The sequence below is a fragment of the Arachis ipaensis genome, chromosome B5 (assembly GCF_059453495.1).
Source record: "Arachis ipaensis isolate K30076 ecotype BB chromosome B5, ASM5945349v1, whole genome shotgun sequence".
Taxonomy (NCBI): domain Eukaryota; kingdom Viridiplantae; phylum Streptophyta; class Magnoliopsida; order Fabales; family Fabaceae; genus Arachis; species Arachis ipaensis.
Window position 1 is genome coordinate 68598509 of NC_142440.1, and position 19915 is coordinate 68618423.

General features: G+C 35.5%; 1 protein-coding gene and 1 non-coding gene across 2 annotated transcripts; both read right to left on the reverse strand.

Annotated features, from left to right (window-relative positions):
- Nucleotides 1–392: 392 nt before the first annotated feature.
- LOC107641877 (uncharacterized) lies at nt 393–1651 on the reverse strand. Its single transcript, XM_021103502.2, has 3 exons — nt 1610–1651; nt 1343–1459; nt 393–548 (listed from the first exon to the last, which is right to left on the reverse strand). The coding sequence occupies exons 1-3, from the start codon at nt 1649–1651 to the stop codon at nt 393–395; spliced, it is 315 nt and encodes a 104-aa protein (XP_020959161.1).
- Nucleotides 1652–14625: 12974 nt separating this feature from the next.
- LOC148564531 (small nucleolar RNA R71) lies at nt 14626–14733 on the reverse strand. Its single transcript, XR_015883874.1, has one exon. It is a non-coding gene; the product is annotated as a small nucleolar RNA R71 (small nucleolar RNA).
- Nucleotides 14734–19915: the final 5182 nt, after the last annotated feature.

Here is a 19915-nt window from a genome sequence, read left to right on the forward strand (position 1 = left end):
TTCTACGACATGAAAAATATTCCCTATAATCCCTTTTAATTTGTCACTATCATTCTTTTGCTTATTGATATAAAAATAGTACCAAAAATATCTTCTCTTTTCTTGACCTTTAAAATACCTTATCTTAAGAACGTACACAAAAAAAAATTAATGGATAAAATGAAACAAAAATAGTAGTAATAAGTATATATAAAATTCAACTTCTATTATTCAAGTATTCATTATGATCATGTAACATTTTACATCTGTGTGGATTCATGGAATATAATTTGTGTCTTTATCATATCATGGTACACCATAAAAATCACAAGACTATATAATTTGTGTTATTGAAATTTGAAATCTAAAAATAAAAATCATAAAAAATGTAATTTCAGTGTAATACAGATAATTTAAAAATCATTTCTTGTGTTGCAGCCTCCCATTCTCTGAACCATCATAGGGATCAACAATAACAAGGGATCAACAATAACATTGATAACTGTCGGTTTCTGAGCCGAGAAGAATTTTGAAAGAGAAATGTCTGGTAACTGGTACCGAACCAATGTCTAGATTGAAAAAAGAAAAAAAGGATTAATCATCACACAAATTGAACCATTATATCAAAAATGATCATTTTAGAGGTTATATCAAAAATTGACCATAGTGGAATGGGGCAACGTTTTGATAATACCAATCAAAACCATTTGATACATGAATCAAGAAAGGAAAGATTCCCTTAAACAAGAAATTATTAATTTCAAAGCATTAGATACAAAACAAATTTAAAAGCAAAACCCAAAGAAAATTTATTATGCTGTGTTTTTGTTTTTGCTTGTTTAGAATCACAAGCTACTTAATCAAAGTTTCTGTAGACCCATTTGAAAGTCGTTAGCTCAAGCAATGGTGCTTGATTTGAAGTTCAAATAGTTTAAAACATAGTTATTTTTCAGTGAGAAATTTAAACGATTTGCAAGGATCTTCTTAAAAGAGACAAATTGAAAATTCTGAAGCCATGTTTAGAAGTACATTCTAAACTCTATTTCATAACTTCCTTCACCTCTATAAAATTGTCCTTCCTTTGGCAAGAAAATTGATAGTAAGCATAGCTCACTCTAATACAAAGGAAGCTCGCAGTGTTTATTCTTCCCAAATTCTTTATCGTTACACCTATTGATAGTAAGCATACCCCAACTTAATTATCTTTTATATAATATATATAGATCAATCCAATGCTAACTAATTGGTAATCCTCTTGTAAGGACTATTCTTTGCCAAAGAGATTAAGGGATGTGATTAATAGCCAGAGGCAGAGAACATAATAAACTAATAGCAGCCGATTAAATCATTCTATGTGACTAACCTTCTCAGAATCACTAGGATTCTCAGCATAGATTAGATGCGGAGGTGGGAAGAGATTCACATCCAAAGGATCATAAACTCCATGTCCCAGTTTATCCATGTTTTCCTTGCTGAAATCCTATAAAAGCACTCAAACAAAGTCAAATGACTTATTAGTATTCATTCATCATTCTACAACAAAATTTAATAACATATATACATACATGAGCATCATCAAAAAATAATATTAAAATAAAAAAGGTGGTTTTATGAGATGGATGAAGCATACCTTCTTCAAGAGCAATTGTAACAGAAGATGGATGGGGAACATTAAACAAAATTCGAAGGTAAATCCGATAATTAAACGAAATTAGAAAACATGAACAATTAAACAAATTAAACAAATTCAGCAAATAAATACAAGAAGAGAATCAAACAGGAGGTATTAAACAGGAACAAAATAATTAAACAAATTCAACAAATATTCATTCAAAAAAATTCAACAAACTCACATCCAAACAAGAAAAGAAACAGGAACGGAGAGAATCAAACATGAACAGAAATAGAAGTAGAAACAAAAGAATTAAACAAACTCACATCAAATTCAATGGGGACGGCGCAGCAACGGGATGCGAATGAAAGGGACAGCGATGACAAACGCGTGTGAATAAGCGAAGGGAATGGCGACGACAAATGCGAGTGAAAGGGAGGCGAAGGGAATGGCGATGGAGGAGCGGTGTGGCATTCTGCAAGTAGTGGAGCACACTAGGGTTACGATGAGTGATGGCAGACGACCAGCGATGGATGCCAAGCGGAGGAAACGCGGCGACAGGGAAGCTCAGCAAAGAACTTAGGGCAAGGTATGAGTGTGGTGCAATGTGAAGGGGTATTTTGGAAGTTTAAAAATGTTAAAGTCTCTTTAATTTGGTTTTTAATTTTAAAAATGAGAATATTCATTTTTTTAATGGAATATTCTGTTACTTTAAACGTTTTTGTACGACAAGGATTAAATTGAAAATAAAATTATAGTATAGGGACTCAATTAAAAAGAAAAAAAGTATAGGGATCTAATTAAAAATTTGGTAAAACTATAGGGACCAACAGAGCAATTAAACCTAAATTAAACATGATGAAACCATAAGATGATTGTAGGAATAATAAAACTGTTTACGCAAGCAGAACTTACAACACATATCCTCCAGAATCTCATTGTTCTCCTATACTTATTTTAAAGTGACACCAAATGCCTAATTCAAAACACAGAATCTTGAAAATAATTTTATTTGGAAAAAAAAGGACAGCAAAAGAATTGAATAAAATATTGTAGAATAGCAAACACAAACTATGGCAATTCAAAGAAAAAAATTAATTTTTTCATCTTGTCATCCACATTAGTAATAAGACCATTCATATCCCAAATGCATAAGGTACCTGCCTAACTGCAAAACCAACCACACAAATTCAAACCAATTATTATCAACAAGGATTATTAATTTAGGAATTTAGTGATTGAGAGAGAGAGAAAGAAGAACGTGAAAAAATGTATTCAAACCTTAGATTCTACTCGCAAAGCTATTGAAGTAAGGGAAAGAAGACAAGGAATGAAGGTTCTTCTTCTTGTTGTTTCTGCTGGAAAAGAGAATAGAACGAGTGGAGTGTGGAATTGAAGATAAGAAGAAGAGTTTAAAGAATTTGAGAAGAGAGAGCTTCTTCTTGTTGTTGTTACTGCGAAAAAAAAGAATGGACTCGTGGAAAGTGAAATCGACGAGAAGAAGGGTTTGTAAAAATTGGGAAAGTGATAGTCATAATTATAGTTGTAATTAGTACCGTTGATTTTATTAAGGGTTGAGATCTTCCACTGGACAGGGTCAATTTTTTTCTCCACTAGAGAGGATCCGTTCCCACACCAACCAAGCTACATTAGCAATACTCAACAACAATTTACAAATTCATGCAATTCATATAATTCAATCCTATCTTAAGGTCTACTAGCCTATGTTTTACACAACATTACATATTATCTAGCGGAAATCAAAACCATACCTTGGCCGATTTTCTCCCATGCACAAAACACTAAAAAAGCCTCTTCCACAATCTTTCCAATCTTCCAAACCAAAATCAACAAGTCCCAATCGCAATATATCAATCCCAAGCACTCCAATTCTTCAATTCAACTCCAATCAACATACATTCTCAATCTAATACCATACAAGTTCCAAAATTAACACTAGGCCTCTTAATATTCAACTAAATACAAAAATTTAGTGATACTTTACCTTATCCAATAAATCTTGGGGTGAAACCCACTAATCACTCAAGCTAGATTACACCTAAACAATAAAATCACAAAGAATCTCAATACTCAAAAACCATTTTCGAGTTTGACATAGGATAGAGGAATGGAGGTAGAAATCTGAGGTTTTTACCAACTTTTTTCAGTTAGAATCAAAGAGCTCGACAAGACGAACGCGTGGCCGCAAACAGCACAACAATCGGAGCTCCAGATCACAAGATATTATCAAAAGAAGATGAAAGTGAATAGTGCCCTCTTTATGGTTCTTCCTCTTCAATTTCAGTTGCTCCCTCCCTCTCTAGTGCTGAAATGAGACTAAATAGCCTCATTAATGAACTTATATATATTGGGCTTGGGCCCAACTTGAACCCAATCCAACCGGTTTGCATTTTTTAGCTCGTTTGGCCCAACCTCGAGCAAAAACCTTTAAAATAAATGTCCAATTTTTCAATTCTAAATATTTCTCTAAGTATTTTTGTAGTTCTTATTTTCTCATACATAGTACTGGACATACTTAAGCCGATACTGTTGGCTAAATAACCGGTACGCATTTTTACGTATTTTTTCATAGAAATTTACATTTTATCAGTCAGAAAAATCTGATGAATTCAAATCTCACCTCTAAATTTTTAAATTAATATTTTTAAATCATTCAACCTATTCCAGATAATTAAATTATTACTTTATTTTCAATTAAATGTCTAAATAAATTTTCGGTTCTTACAGCATCAGTCATTGTTACACCACATGTCGTTGGACCAGTTTTACAAAGTTCGTAAATCGCACCTAAGGCTCCTTTAAAAGGGTCAGGTAGTCAATTAGCTAGACCAAATAGGACATTGGAAAAAGAAAAAAATTCAAAGGGACGTACAAAAGATTCTTTTTGTACGAAAGGATTTTCAATGAAAACTTTTAAATAACATTCAAAGCATGTATAAATATGTGTCTCTTTCTTTTTTTTTTTCATATCTCTAACACCTCATTGAAAACTTACCGTACCTTTTGATGACACGTCATCTTAAGTAATTTTTAAGGTTCTTTTTCATTTATTTTCTTAGTTTTTAATAAAATTTCTTATACTTTCTAATGGAATTTAATAAATAATCAAATATTTGGAATCGAAAAACTATTGTTGTGTTTTTAGGAGTTTTTAGGCTCAAAACAAACAAGAACTAAAGCTTTTTCTACAAGAAAAAAAAAAACAAAGACAACACTAGCAAGCCCTAAGGAATCCAAATCGTGCCCTAAGGACACCCAAAACTCAAAATTGCATGCACGCCCGGCGTACAAGTTCCCAGCCCTGATCTCTTCACACTCAAGTAGACATAACTTGAGTTACAGATGTCCAAATGAGGGGGTTTCAGTTGTGTTAGAAAGCTAATGTTCAGAGAGGTTCAAAATGATATGCATATGTTTATAGTGAACATTTAGTTTGAATGCCACCACCATTTTTTTAACGTAAGAAATCAGCACCCAAGGTCCGCCCAGTGGCCAGCTTCCACTCCCGATGGAAAGCTCCTGCGCCCAGCGGACGGCACCCCACGCCCGGCGGACCCCCTTTGTTCTTTTCTTCTGCCGGGCGTCCCTCCTTGCACTCCGCACAACGCCCAGCGTATATCCTCCCCTCGAAAGTTCATTTTTGGGCTTTTTGCCCAATTTTCTCTAATACAAGCCCAACTTAAAGCTAATTACAACTCTTTGGAAGCAACAATTAAGGTCCAAGCTTAATTATCCATATCATTAGAAGCCTTAATCACATCTAACATATTGAAGACTCTATAAAATTAGTTATTAATTCTTTCTAGAAACATAAGAGATTTGGTTGTTAGGATTTGATTTAAATTTTAAATTTTAAATTAAATTCAGTAAGTAGTTATCTTATCTTTCTCTTCGAAAGATAAGATTAGGCTAGTTTTGAATTTGAATTCTAGAATTAGGATATAAATAAGTGAACAAGGTTCACAAGGAAAGGTATCCGGGGGAGGATCTTCGGATCCCTCACATGTCTCTCTTCCTCTTGTCTTTTGTTTTTTTTTTTCACTTTTCCATGGGTAACTAATTTTCTGTCAAAGGGTTAGGAGCTCTATTTATGTTTTCTATGGGTTATTAATCTACATTTAATTTATTTTGAAGTTTTACATTGATCTATTTCATGATTAAGTTATTTGTTCTTCATTTGGATTAGTAGTATCGAAAGGTATGCTAATCTCTTTTAAATTCTTTTATTATAATTGAAAATTTTGATATTTGAATTAAAACTTAAAAACTCTTTCACATGACTCTTTGAATTCGGCAAGGAATAGTAGTTAAATAGTGTGCAACACATACATGATTTTCAATCACTCTAATTTTGAATAAATGATATATAATTCGACCTGAGGACTACTTTTAAATCTTATTTGAATCTAAAATTAGTTTTTGTTGTTAATCTCTTGATTGATTAATTAACGACTAATTAATGCTTAAGAAACTGAGGAGCCAAGGAATTGAAAATCAGTTACTAAAGATTTGTTGTGAAAGATCTTTGCAACTTCAAGATAATTAAATAAGGTTCCCTATCCGTGAGCATCTCCGAAATCCTTGACTTTCATCATCATTGTCTTCTCTCAATCGACATTCAAGTTTTCTATCCATAAGCATTCAAGCGTTCAAGCATTCAAGGTTCTTAAGTTCTCAGCAAGACATATCATAGTGTATTATTTGTACTACAGAGTCAAGCGATAATGGAGAAGGAAGTGCTTGGGCAAGGCAAAATTGGTGAGAGACATATTGTGGAGAGTAGGTAACCAATTTCTTTTTTAAGGCCATAGTCAATTCATATGGTAGTCTCACTGGAAAAGTTTAAGGAGTTAATGTTCGAGACCACAAGCCATCGACTATGGATTGATTCTCTCTGGTTTGGATCTAGTGAAAGAATGAAGATATTGAACGAAACTTCCACGATAAGTAAAATAATTTGCATAATAAGAAATATTGTTATCATCTTTAATGTTAAGAAAAAGAGTGATGAAATAAAATTAAGCATCAATGAGGGACAAATTTTTTAGTTTTGATTAAGAAAGGAGAGAGAGTTAAATTCTACCAATAGGGATCTTAGGAATGCTGGAAAAAGAGGATGTAAGCGAAGTTCAAGAACAGCTTTTAGCCATAAGTTAACTGCCCAAAGAGGACCAAAAGGATTGATCGAAGACTCACCTCGACGAATTTCACCAACCACAAGTGAAAGAGTTTCATATAATTGACCTAGAATCAAAGAAGGTAGATCGACATATTTTTGATGATGTAGCATGATAGCCAGAGACAAATAATTACATTTTTTGGATTTGGATGGATTTTGGACAAAACACAAAAGCATTTGGCCAAAGAAGAAGAAAGGCCACATGTTCACTTTTAGAAACAAGCTCACCATTACAACCCATATTATTTTGAATGAAATCTGACATAGTCGTCGAGTCAAAATTGGTGTCAAAAGCGTCTTTGGGTTAATTAGTGGACCATGATACACACTCCCCATCAGGAGGCCTCCCAATTAAAATAGACACTTCTATCAATATGGGACCCATTATCTCATATGAAAAGTGAAAATTATTATAGCAGGACAAAAAAAATATAAACTTGCTCCTTAAATAGATGCAGTATATGACAAGTCGAAGGTAGCTAGTTTCTAAGCAGAAGCAATTCCTATAGAATTCCATAATGATTTGTATATTAGAGCAAGTCTAGACATCTAGGATGCAAAGAGAGAACTCGACTCACTAGAAGGTGTGGTTCTAAAGACACAACTACTCAAAAAGGCAAATACTCAAAAGGTGAAGGAAAGAAGGAAGAAACAGACTCAATTTGTTCATAAGTGGACGATGGCCCTAAAAATGAATACATAATTCCATTAACCTTAAAAGGTAGGAATACCTAGTTACGTCAAAGTTCAGTGTTTTCTATATCTGGGTTCGGTGCTCTCAGAGTATCATCATCATTATAGAATTGGGCTACGTCAACCAACAACAGAGGGAGTATGATATTCTAGACATCATCTTCTTTTTCCTTTCATGGTTGAGATAAGTTCTAAGCGGAGGCCACCGCACCAAGAGTAGAAGTAGTAGTGGTAGTAGCAACGGGGGTGAAAATAACAGGAGGAATAGAAGACGACATGTAACGACCAAATTTTCAGTACATAATGATCATACTGAAAACCGAGCGCTACTAACTTGCCTTCTGAGACTTAACTATAACTTATTATTAAGCCTGTAATCATGTTAGCACAAGATCGATTTTTCTTGGAAAATTTTCCCTTTTTACGTGAAAATCTTGGTATGAAATCGGAGAGTCTCAAAAAGCTTAAACATTCACATACAGAATTACAGGACACCAATGAGTAAAGCAGCAAGTAAAATAAGTATAATAATGTACATCACAAACATTATAAACAAGAGTCATACAGAAGTCAAGTCAGTGTACCAACTTATACCGCTTATTTCTATATACACTTATACGTACATACATGTATATAACGTTTCGAGCCCTGGCCCATAAAGGAAGCCCCTAATCTAGAACCCGAAATAACCTAGCCAGTCTGTACAACTCCTAATCTCTCGGTGAATCCATCCAAAAGTGAGAGACTAAACCAAAATTTCTACACTAAGCTGAAGGTGCCACCCAAAATACACTACCGGCTTTACTGTCCCTGATCAATCATTGTAGCTAAAAGACGAGATTTCTATCACCTTCATATCCTGCAATGGATCCTGTTTACATCTGAAGGAAAAGAAGGAAGGGGTAAGAACTTGAGAGTTCTTAGTAGGGTCAGGGTGGATAATTAGGTTCATTTTATTTTAATTCTTACTCGACAGCAACACACCATAGAACACAGACAAACTTCAACAAAGCATTACAAGTAATTCACTCAGAAGTCAATTAACCAAAAATTACACAGACACGTTCATAGAATTTCACAACATAAAGATATGTGCAAACAAGTATGATGCATTTCTAGTCCTACACAAGTGATGAGCGGATAATTTATACCCTTTTGGCATTGTTTTTAGGTAGTTTTTAGTATGTTTTAGTTATTTTTTATTATATTTTTATTAGTTTTTATGCAAAAATCACATTTCTGGACTTTACTATGAGTTTGTGTGTTTTTCTATAATTTCATATATTTTCTGAACGAAATTGAGGGACCTGAGCAAAACTCTGATTCAGAGGCTGAGAAAGGACTGCAGATGCTGTTAGATTCTGACCCTCCTGCACTCGAAATGGATTTTCTGGAGCTACAGAAACTCAATTGGCGCGATCTCAATTGTGTTGAAAAGTGGACATCTTGGGCTTTCCATCAATATATAATAGTCTATACTTTACTTGAGATTTGATGGCCCAAACTGGCGTTAAACGCCAACCAGAAACTTTCTGGCGTAAAATGCTAGAACTGGCACCAAAACTAGAGTAAAATGCCCAAACTAGCACCCAAGCTGGCGTTTAACTCCAAGAATGGCCTATGCACGTTAAAGCTTCAATGCTCAGCCCAAGCACATACCAAGTGGGCCCCGGGAGTGGATTTTTGCACTATCTGCACTTAGTTACTTATTTTCTGTAATCCTTAGTAACTAGTTTAGTATAAATAGCACTTTTTACTATTGTATTCGTATCTTTGATCCATCTTTTGACCTAGGAGGCTGGCCACATGGCCATATGACCTTTTTCTCTTATGTACTTTCTATGGTGGTTCAAAGTTATGTTGAGAGGATGGTCTATAGGAATAGGGTGGGGCTTGTTGGTAGTTACAAGGTTGTCCACCATATCTATCAGCTTGGTATGCATTGTAGAATGGTCTTTGTCCATGATATCTTGGAGGGTGTTGTTGCCTAAAGGGTTGATCAAATCCTCTTGGCTCCATCCATCTTTGATTTCTCTGTCCTTGATGCATGTTCCTACTATAACTTCCGTTCCCTTCAACAATATTAGAACCAAACTCAAAGCGAGAGGGGTGAGAATTCATAGTAGCTAAAAAAATAAAAAGGGAAAAACAAAAACAAATAAACAAGTAAAAGAAAAAATATTTACAATAACCAATAATAAGGCACACGTTTGCAGTTCCCCGGCAACGGCACCATTTTGAAGAGAGGAACTTTTGCGTGGTCTAGAATTCAGAATAAATTCCCGTTGCAAGTATAGCTTCTAAATCAACAAAAGTCCTTTCTTACAAACATTTTGGTTGTCACAAGTAACAAACCCCTAAATAAATTGATAACCAAAGTATTTAAACCTCGGGTCGTCTTCTCAAGGAACTGCAGGGAGGTATGTTCTTATTATTGGTTATGAGTTTTGTAAATTGGGGTTTTGAAAGTAAGGAACAAGTAATTTAAATGACAAATAAAATAAATAAATAACTATAAAATAAACTCTTGGCAAGGTATGAAAATTTGGAAGTCCTATCCTAGTTATCCTTATCAATGGTGATGAGAATTGAGTTTTAATCCCACTTAGTTAGCCTTTACTAAAGCAAAGGAAGGTCAAGTGACTAATTAGTTTAATCCTCAGGTCCTGGTCAATTCCTAAGAAAGGACTGGAGTTATTGAAGTTCAATTCAATTAGCAAAGACAACAATTATCAATCACGTTGAGTTTGATAACTCAAGAGTTGCCAATTAATCAACCAAAGCCAAGAGGAAGAAAATACAAATTATTAATGTAAATAAAGGAAAGCAATCATAATTCTGAAATACCTCAAAATATATTAAATAGAAATTTGAATCTAAACATGAATGGTTCATAAGCCAATTTGGCAACAAAAGTAATTAAAGGAAAGCATTAAAGTATCTGAAAATAAAAGAGAAATATAAAGCAAAAGGAATATTGAACCTGATAAAGAGTTAGAATACTAAATTGAATTAACAAGAAATCCTAATCCTAAAACCTAAGAGAGAGGAGAGAACCTATCTCTCTAAAAACTACATATAAACTATGAAAAGTGAATAATTGGAGATCTTCCTTTGAATGGATGCATTCCCCCACTTCATAACCTCTAATCTCTGCCTTCTGGACTTGGATCAGGGCCAAAAAGGGTTTCAGAAATTGCTGGGAGCGTTTTTTGTAATTTCTGGTGCGTGGTGTCTGTCACGCGTCCGCGTGGGTCACACGGTCGCGTCATCTGGAGATTTCCTTATTACGTGTTCACTTCGGTCATGCGTCTGCGTCATCTGTGTTCTGCTCATGGCGTGCGTCCGCGTCAGTCACGCGTTCGCGTCGCTGTCTTTTCGCGCTAGGCATGCGGCCGCGTCGTCCATGCGTTCGCGTCACTGCCAGTTTCTTCAAAAACTCCATTTTGTGCTTTCCTTCCATTTTTGTATGTTTCCTTTCCATCCTTTAAGTCATTCCTGCCTTAGAAGATCTGAAACTACTTAACACACAAATCACGGCATCGAATGGTAATAAAAGGTAATTAAAATAAATAATTTCAAAGCATAGGAAACATGTAATTCACATATATCACATAATAAGGAAGGGAAAGTAAAACCATGCAATTTACATGAATAAGTGGGTGAAGGATTGAATAAATCTCTTGAATTGAGCACAATATATATCATAAAATATGGGTTTATCAAGGGGTGACCCGTGACAATCACGCACTATCTTCGTTACATACTTAGCCAAGATCCGCGTGCCTGACAACCAGAAGCGGTCTACATGATGTTCAACGTAGTCATTGGACGACAGCCGGAGTATAATCTCTTGGGTCTCTAATCCACGATTTGCATCGTCTCTCCTGACAACAGAACATCCGAATCCATGAGATTAGAACCTTCGTTGTATAGGCTAGAACCAATTGGCAGCATTCCTGAGATCCGGAAAGTCTAAACCTTGTCTGTGGTATTCCGAGTAGGATCTAGGAGGGGATGACTGTGAAGAGCTTCAAATTTGCGAATGTTGGGCACAGTGACAGTGTGGAAAAGGATAGAGAGATCCTATTCCGATGCTAGTGAGAACCGACAGATGATTAGCCGTGCGGTAGCTGTACCTGGTATTTTTCATCCGAGACGAGAAATCCGACAGTTGATTAGCCGTGCAGAAACCGTACCTGGTATTTTTCATCCGAGAGGATCATACAGCTTGCCATGGAAGGGAGCACGCATGGTTGGATAAAGACAATAGGAAAGCAGAGGTTCAAAAGCAACAAAGCATCTCCAAACGCTTATCTGAAACTCCCACCAATGAATTACATAAGTACATTTATTTTAATTTACGTTTTATTTATCTTTTAATTATCAAAGCCTCATAACCATTTGAATCTGCCTGACTAAGATTTACAGGATGACCATAGCTTGCTTCAAGCCGACAATCTCCGTAGGATCGACCCTTACTCACGTAAGGTATTACTTGGATGACCCAGTGCACTTGCTGGTTAGTTGTGCGGAGTTGTGAAAAGTGTGATCACAATTTCATGCACCAAGTTTTTGGCGCCGTTGCCGGGAATTGTTCAAGTTTGGACAACTGACGGTTTATCTTGTTGCTTAGATTGGGTAATTTTATTTTATGTTTAAGCTTTTTATTTTTATTTTTGAAAAAAAATTGTGTTTTCGAAAAAAATCATTCAAAAATTTTTAAGAATGAATTCTAGAGCTTTATGGGATATGTTGAAACCTGGCTGGCTGTTAAGCCATGTCTAATCTTTTGGACTGAGGTTTCCACTTTCCACTGTAGAAAGGACATGTCTGTATCTGTTATGCTAAAGCTTGGATGGCCATTTGGCCATGTCTAATTCTTTTGGACCGGAGCTTTAGAATAACATTGCATGAGCCTTTCAATTTTTAAAGCTAATATTGTTATTTACAATGTTTTGCTAAAGCTTGGCTGGCCATTTGGCCATGTCTAATTCTATTGGACCGAAGCTTTAGGCTAACAATGCATGAATCCTGGAATTCTTATTAAAAATTTTGAATTTCCTTATTTTTTTATTTCCAAAAATTTTTCGAAAAAAAATATACAAAAAAAAAAATTAATAAAATCATAAAAAAAAACCAAAAAAATTTTGTGTTTCTTATTTGAGTCTTGTGTCAAATTTTAAGTTTGGTGTCAATTGCATATTTTAATTTTTCTTAAATTTTTGAAAATATATGCATTGTGTTCTTCTTGATCTTCAAGTTGTTCTTGATGCTTTTCCTTGTTTAATCTTTAAGTTTTCTTGTTTTGTGTCTTTTGTTGTTTTTCATATATATTTTCGAATTCATTGTGTTAAAAAGTAAAAAATTTTTAAGTTTGGTGTCTTGCATGTGTTTCTTTTCTTAAAAATTTTCAAAAATATGTTCTTGATGTTCATCATGATCTTCAAAGTATTCTTGGTGTTCATCTTGACATTCAAAATGTTCTTGCATGCATTATGTGTTTTGATCTTAAATTTTTATGTTTTATTTTATTTTGTTGTTTTTCTCTTTCTTCATTAATTAAAAAAATTAAATATAATATATTTTCCTTATTTTACTCATAAATTTTGAAATTTTGAGTTGACTTGGTCAAATATTTTTTAAAATTTAGTTGTTTCTTGTTAGTCAAGTCAAAATTTCAATTTAAAAATTCTATCTTTTCAAATCTTTTTCAAAAATCAAATCTTTTTCATTTTTCTTTTAATATTTTTGAATTCTTTCTTAAAATTTTTCAAAATCTTTTTCAATTTTCTTTTAATGTTTTCGAAAATCTTTAAACAAATTTTCAAAATTTTTTTCTTAATTTTATTTCATAATTTTCGAAATTATTGCTAACATTTAATGTTTTGATTCAAAAATTTCAAGTTTGTTACTTTCTTGTTAAGAAAAGTTCAATCTTTAAATTCTAGAATCATATCTTTTAGTTTCTTGTTAGTCAAGTCATCAACTTTAATTTCAAAAATCAAATCTTTTTAATTTCTCTTTCAAATCATTTTTCCAAATAAATTTCAATCATATCTTTTTTCAAAATTTAATTTCAAAATATTTTTTTCTAACTTCTTATCTTTTCAAAATTTATTTTCAAATCTTTTTCAATTAAACTACTTGCTTCCTTGTGTTAATTTCAAAAAAGTTTACTATTTCTTATCTTTTTCAAAACCATCTAACTACTTTTCTCTCTCTAATTTTTGAAAATAACTAACAACTTTTTCAAAAATCTTTTTTTATTAACTAATTATTTTAAATTTTAATTTTTTCTATTTTCTTTTAATAAATTCGAATACTAACTTATAATTAAAATAAAAACAAAAATATTTTTCTTTTCTTTTAATTAAAATTGGAATACTCTCTCTCTTATCTCTTTCTATTTATTTATTTATTTACTAACACTTCTCTTCTACTTATAATTCGAACCCTCTCCCTCTCTCTGTGTTCGAATTCTTCTTATTCCCTTTCTACCTCATTCTTCTATTCTTCTATTCTTCTACTCACATAAAAGAATCTCTATACTGTGACATAGAGGATTCCTCTTCTTTTCTGTTCTCTTCTTTTTTATATGAGCAGAAACAGGGATAAAGACATTCTTGTTGAAGCTGATCCTGAACCTGAAAGGACTCTGAAGAGGAAGCTAAGAGAAGCTAAAGCACAACACTCTGGAGAGGACCTTACAGAAATTTTCGAAAAAGAAGCAGACATGGCAGCCGAACCCAATAACAATGGTGGAGATGCAAGGAAGATGCTTGGTGACTTTTTTGCACCAACTTCCGACTTCTATGGAAGAAGCATCTCAATTTCTGCAATTGGAGCAAACAAATTTGAGCTTAAGCCTCAATTAGTTTCTCTAATGCAGCAAAATTGCAAGTTTCATGGACTTCCATTGGAAGATCCTCATCAGTTCTTTGCTGAATTCTTGCAAATCTGTAACACTGTTAAGACCAATGGGGTTAATCCCGAGGTCTACAGACTTATGCTTTTCCCCTTTGTTGTAAGAGACAGAGCTAGGACATGGTTGGACTCACAACCTAAAGAAAGCCTGAACTCTTGGGAAAAGTTGGTCAATGCTTTCTTGGCAAAATTCTTTTCACCTCAAAAGTTGACCAAGCTTAGAGTGGAAGTCTAAACCTTCAGACAGAAAGAAGGTGAATTCCTCTATGAAGCTTGGGAAAGATACAAGCAATTGATCAGAAGGTGTCCTTCTGACATGCTTTCAGAATGGAGCATCTTATGTATATTCTATGATGGTCTGTCTGAATTGTCCAAGATGTCATTGGACCACTCTGCTGGTGGATCTCTTCATCTGAAGAAAATGCCTACAGAAGCCCAGGAACTCATTGAAATGGTTGCAATTAACCAGTTCATGTACACTTATGAAAGAAATTCTGTGAATAATGGGATGACTCAGAAGCAAAGAGTTCTTGAGATTGATACTCTGAATGCCATATTGGCTCAGAACAAAATATTGACTCAGCAAGTCAATATGATTTCTCAGAATCTAACTGGAATGCAGGCTGCATCCGGCAGTACTAAAGAAGCCTCCTCTGAAGGAGAAGATTATGATCCTAAGAATCTTGGAATGGAAGAAGTGAATTACATGGGAGAATCCTATGGAAACACTTATAATCTTTCATGGAGGAATCATCCTAATTTCTCATGGAAGGAACAGCAGAAGCCTAATCAAGGCTTCAATAATAATAATGGTGGGAGAAATAAGTTTGGCAATAGCAAGCCTTTTCCATCATCTTCTCAGTAACAGACAGAGAATTCTAAGCAGAGCCTCTCTGACTTAGCAACCATAGTATCTAATCTATCTAAGACCACTTTCAGTTTCATGACTGAAACAAGGTCCTCCATCAGAAATTTGGAGGCACGAGTGGGTCAGCTGAGTAAAAGAGTTATTGAAATCCCTCCTAGTACTCTCCCAATCAATACAAAAGAGAATCCAAAGAGAGAGTGCAAGGCCATCAACATATCCAAAGTGGCCGAACCTGGAGAGAGTAAAAAGGCAGTGATTTCCAGTGAGGAAGACCTTGCTGGACGTCCACTGACCAATAAGGAGTTCCCTATTGAGGAACCAAAGGAATCTGAGACTCATATAGAGACCATAGAGATCCCATGGAACTTAATGCTGCAGTTCATGAGCTCTAATGAAGATTCTTCCTCTGAAGAGGATGAAGATATTGCTGAAGAGTAAGTTGCTTGGTATCTAGGAGCAATCATGAAGCTGAATGCCAAGCTATTTGGTAATGAGACTTGGGAGGATGAACCTCCATTGCTCATCAAGGAACTGAATGCTTTGGTTCAGCAGAAATTACCTCAGAAGAAACTGGATCTTGGAAAGTTCTTAATACCTTGTACCATAGGCACCATGACCTTTAAGAAGGCTCTGTGTGACCTGGGGTCAGGTATAAAACTCATGCCACTCTCTGTAATGGAGAAACTAGGGATCTTTGAGGTACAAACTGCAAGAATCTCACTAGAGATGGCAGACAAATCAAAGAAACAGGCTTATGGACTTGTAGAGGATGTCTTAGTGAAGGTTGAAGGCCTTTACATCCCTGCTGACTTCATAATCCTAGACACTGGGAAGAATGAGGATGAATCCATCATCCTTGGAAGACCCTTCCTAGCCACAACAAAAGCTGTTATTGACGTGGACAGAGGAGAGTTAGTCTTGGAACTGAATGAGGATTACCTTGTGTTTAAGGCTCAAGGATCTTCCTCTGTAACCATGGAGAGGAAGCAAGAAAAGCTTATCTAAATACAGAGTCAAGCAGAGCCCCCACGTTCAAACTCTAAGTTTGGTGTTGGGAGGCCACCATCATGCTCTGAGTCTCTGTGAAGCTCTCTAAAAAGCTCACTGTCAAGCTATTGACATTAAAGAAGCGCTTATTGGGAGTCAACCCAATTTTATTTAATTATATTTAATTGTTTTCAATTGTTATTCTATGTTTTCTTTAGGTTGATGATCATGTGAAGTCATAAAAATAGCTGCAGAATTAAAGCAAAATAAAAAAATAGCATCAAAAATAGCACACCCTGGAGGACAGGCTTACTGGCATTTAAACGCCAGTAAAGATAGCAAAATGGGCGTTTAACGCCAAGTCTGGCAGCATTCTAGGCGTTAAACGCCAGAATTGGCAGACAGACTGGCGTTTAAATGCCAGAAAAGGGTGTCTGGGGTGTCTGATTGTTCAAGTTGGCGTTAAACGCCAGAAAGGTGCATCAGCCTGGCCTTTAACGCCAGGAAAGGTAGCAGAGATGGCGTTAAACGCCAGAAATGGCAAACAGAGGGCGTTTAAATGCCAGAAAGGTGTAGGGACCCAAATTTCTTGACACCTCAGGATCTATGGACCCTTAATAAACCCCGATTTTGTGGTTTATCTTGTGCTTATTTTGGGGAATTTTATCAATATTTCTCACACTTATTCGCAAGAAATGCATGGTTTTGTGTTCACTTCCCAATATTGCTCCATGATGGAAAACATGCTTATTTTGCCTTAAAATTGCCATATTTTAATCATCTTCTATTGCCATTCGATGCCGTGATGTATTTGTTAAGTAATTTCAGGAGTTATAGGGTAGGAATGACTTAGAAGAAAGGGAGAAAGCATGTACAAAAAGGGAGGAACATGAAGAATTGAGATCTTGGAAAAAGCAGCATCGGCGCGCCCGCACACTCCATGCGCACGCGTGGATGAGGTTGGCTAGAAGCGGCACGCAAGGATGACGCATCCGCGCACGCGTGGGAAGCTGTATGTGACCTCATTAAAGGAAATCATGCCTGGCGATTTCTGAGGCTCATGAGGCCCAATTCCAAGCTGTTTCTGCATGGAAAGACCCAAGGATGCTAGGGAGAAAGGGGGGATCAATCATTTTACACTAGGACATAATTTTTAGCTAGTTTTTGGTTCTTGGGTGATTCTAGAGAGAGAAACCCTTGTTCCTCTCTAGATCTAGTTTTAATTTGATCTTCCCTTGTTGATTTATGAATTGGATCTTGTTAATTGCTAGTTTTAATTGCTCAATTTGAATTCCTTGCTACAATTTTGCTTATATCTTGTGATAGTTTATGAATCCTTGTTACTTGTCATTTCATACCCATTTCATGAATGTTGTGATTCTTGACTTGTTGATGTTACATTGATGATTTCTATGTTTAGTCTTGTTGTTTTGATGATTGTATGTTGATAATTGTTAGTGGGTATTTGTAGATTCCAATTTAATTGCTATTTTGAACATGTCTTTTGTTAATGCTTACCATGTGTTCGATGAATTGTTTACTTTGATTATGGAGTAGTCTTCTTTACTCTTGGCCTAGGTCAAGGGAATTGGGTAAACTTGAGTCATTGGGTTTAATATATTTGATGATTTGGGAGCCCTTGGTGGTCAATTTGATACTCATTGACGCCAACCCACTACTAATCTAATTAGTAGGTAGGTTGGGACTTATGGGTTGATGTGATCAAAGCCATTTGACATACTTCAAGTCTAGGAGTAGATATCACGTACTTAAGACTTTGAGGGTAGACTTAATGAGCTTGGTTCCTTATAATTGTCAAGATATGGTTGTTAGACAAGGATGGTGATCCCAATTCCCATGCCTAGCCAAGAGTTGCTTTTATTATTCATATTTGAAAACCAACTTTCTCAATTAATTGCTTTAGTTATAGTTACTTGTTTGGTTTATAATAGAATTAAGTGGAATGTTACTTATTCATTGGAATTGCTCATGTTTTGCTTAGTTAATTGAATTAGTTTGTTGCAATTTAAGATTACTAGCTTGTTAAGATTCCCATTTATTTTCATGCTCATAACTGACAACCCCGGATTTCTAACTAATGTTGAAGCATATGTTTGCCCATTCCTTGTGAGACGACCCAAGGTTTGAATACCTCGGTTATTTCTATTGGGGTTGAACTTGTGACAACCAAATCCCTCTTCTAAATTTGACACCCGAAGATTGTTGTTGGTAGAGCTATACTTGCAACGCAATTTTATTGAAGAAAATCTTTACCAATACACCCTTGGGGACAATCATTCGTCAACCCCACATGATCCCCAACTACCCCAACTCTCTTTCTCTCTTCTTCACACCTTTCCATAATACTCTTCCCCAAATACCCTTGACCAATCACATCAACACCTATTCCCCAAACACCATTCACCTATCAAATCCTACCCTCTTCCCCATAAGCTCTTCACCACTCACATCCATCCACTATTCCCCAAAAACCCATCATCAAACTCCACCTACCTCACCATTCAAATTCAAAATATTTCCCTCCCAAACCCAACCCCATCATACACGACTTTCCTCTCTCTTACCCTATAAATACCCCTCCTTACCACCTTAAAATTCACACATCATAAACACTTAAACCCCTGATGAGCGGATAATTTATACGCTTTTTGACATTGTTTTTAGTATGTTTTTAGTAGGATCTAGTTACTTTTAGGGATGTTTTCATTAGTTTTTATGTTAAATTCACATTTCTGGACTTTACTATGAGTTTGTGTGTTTTTCTGTAATTTCAGGTATTTTCTGGCTGAAATTGAGGGACATGAGCAAAAATCAGATTCAGAGGTTGAAGAAGGACTGCTGATGCTGTTGGATTCTGACCTCCCTGCACTCAAAGTGGATTTTCTGGAGCTACAGAACTCGAAATGGCGCGCTTCCAATTGCGTTGGAAAGTAGACATCCAGGGCTTTCCAGCAATATATAATAGTCCATACTTTGGCCAAGAATTGACGACGTAAACTGGCGTTCAACGCCAGCTTTCTACCCAAATCTGGCGTCTAGCGCCAGAAAAGGAGCCAAAACCAGAGTTGAACGCCCAAACTGGCACTAAAGCTGGCGTTCAACTCCAAGGAGGACCTCTACACGTGTAACACTCAAAGCCCAGCCCAAGCACACACCAAGTGGGCCCCGGAAGTGGATTTATGCATCAATTACTTACTCATGTAAACCCTAGTGACTAGTTTATTATAAATAGGACCTCTTACTATTGTATTAGACGTCTTTTTGACCATCTTTGGATTACCTTATGATCCTTTGATCACGTTTTGGGGGCTGGCCATCTCGGCCATGCCTGGACCTTCACTTATGTATTTTCATACGGTAGAGTTTCTACACTCCATAGATTAAGGTGTGGAGCTCTGCTGTTCCTCAAAGATTAATGCAAAGTACTACTGTTTTCTATTCAATTCTTCTTATTTCGCTTCTAAGATATCCATTCGCACCCAAGAACGTGATGAAGGTGATGATTATGTGTGACGCTCATCATCCTTCCCCCTTATGAACGCGTGCCTGACAAACACTTCTGTTCTACATGAATTAAGTTAGAATGAGTATCTCTTAGATCTCCTAACCAGAATCTTCGTGGCGTAAG

Coding starts and splice junctions, on each gene's coding strand:
- LOC107641877 (XM_021103502.2), bottom strand. CDS start 1,651: ATGTTCCCCATCCATCTTCTGTTACAATTGCTCTTGAAGAAG. Junction 1,460..1,609: donor TACAATTGCTCTTGAAGAAG/GTATGCTTCATC, acceptor GTGCTTTTATAG/GATTTCAGCAAGGAAAACAT. Junction 549..1,342: donor ATCCTAGTGATTCTGAGAAG/GTTAGTCACATA, acceptor TTTTCAATCTAG/ACATTGGTTCGGTACCAGTT.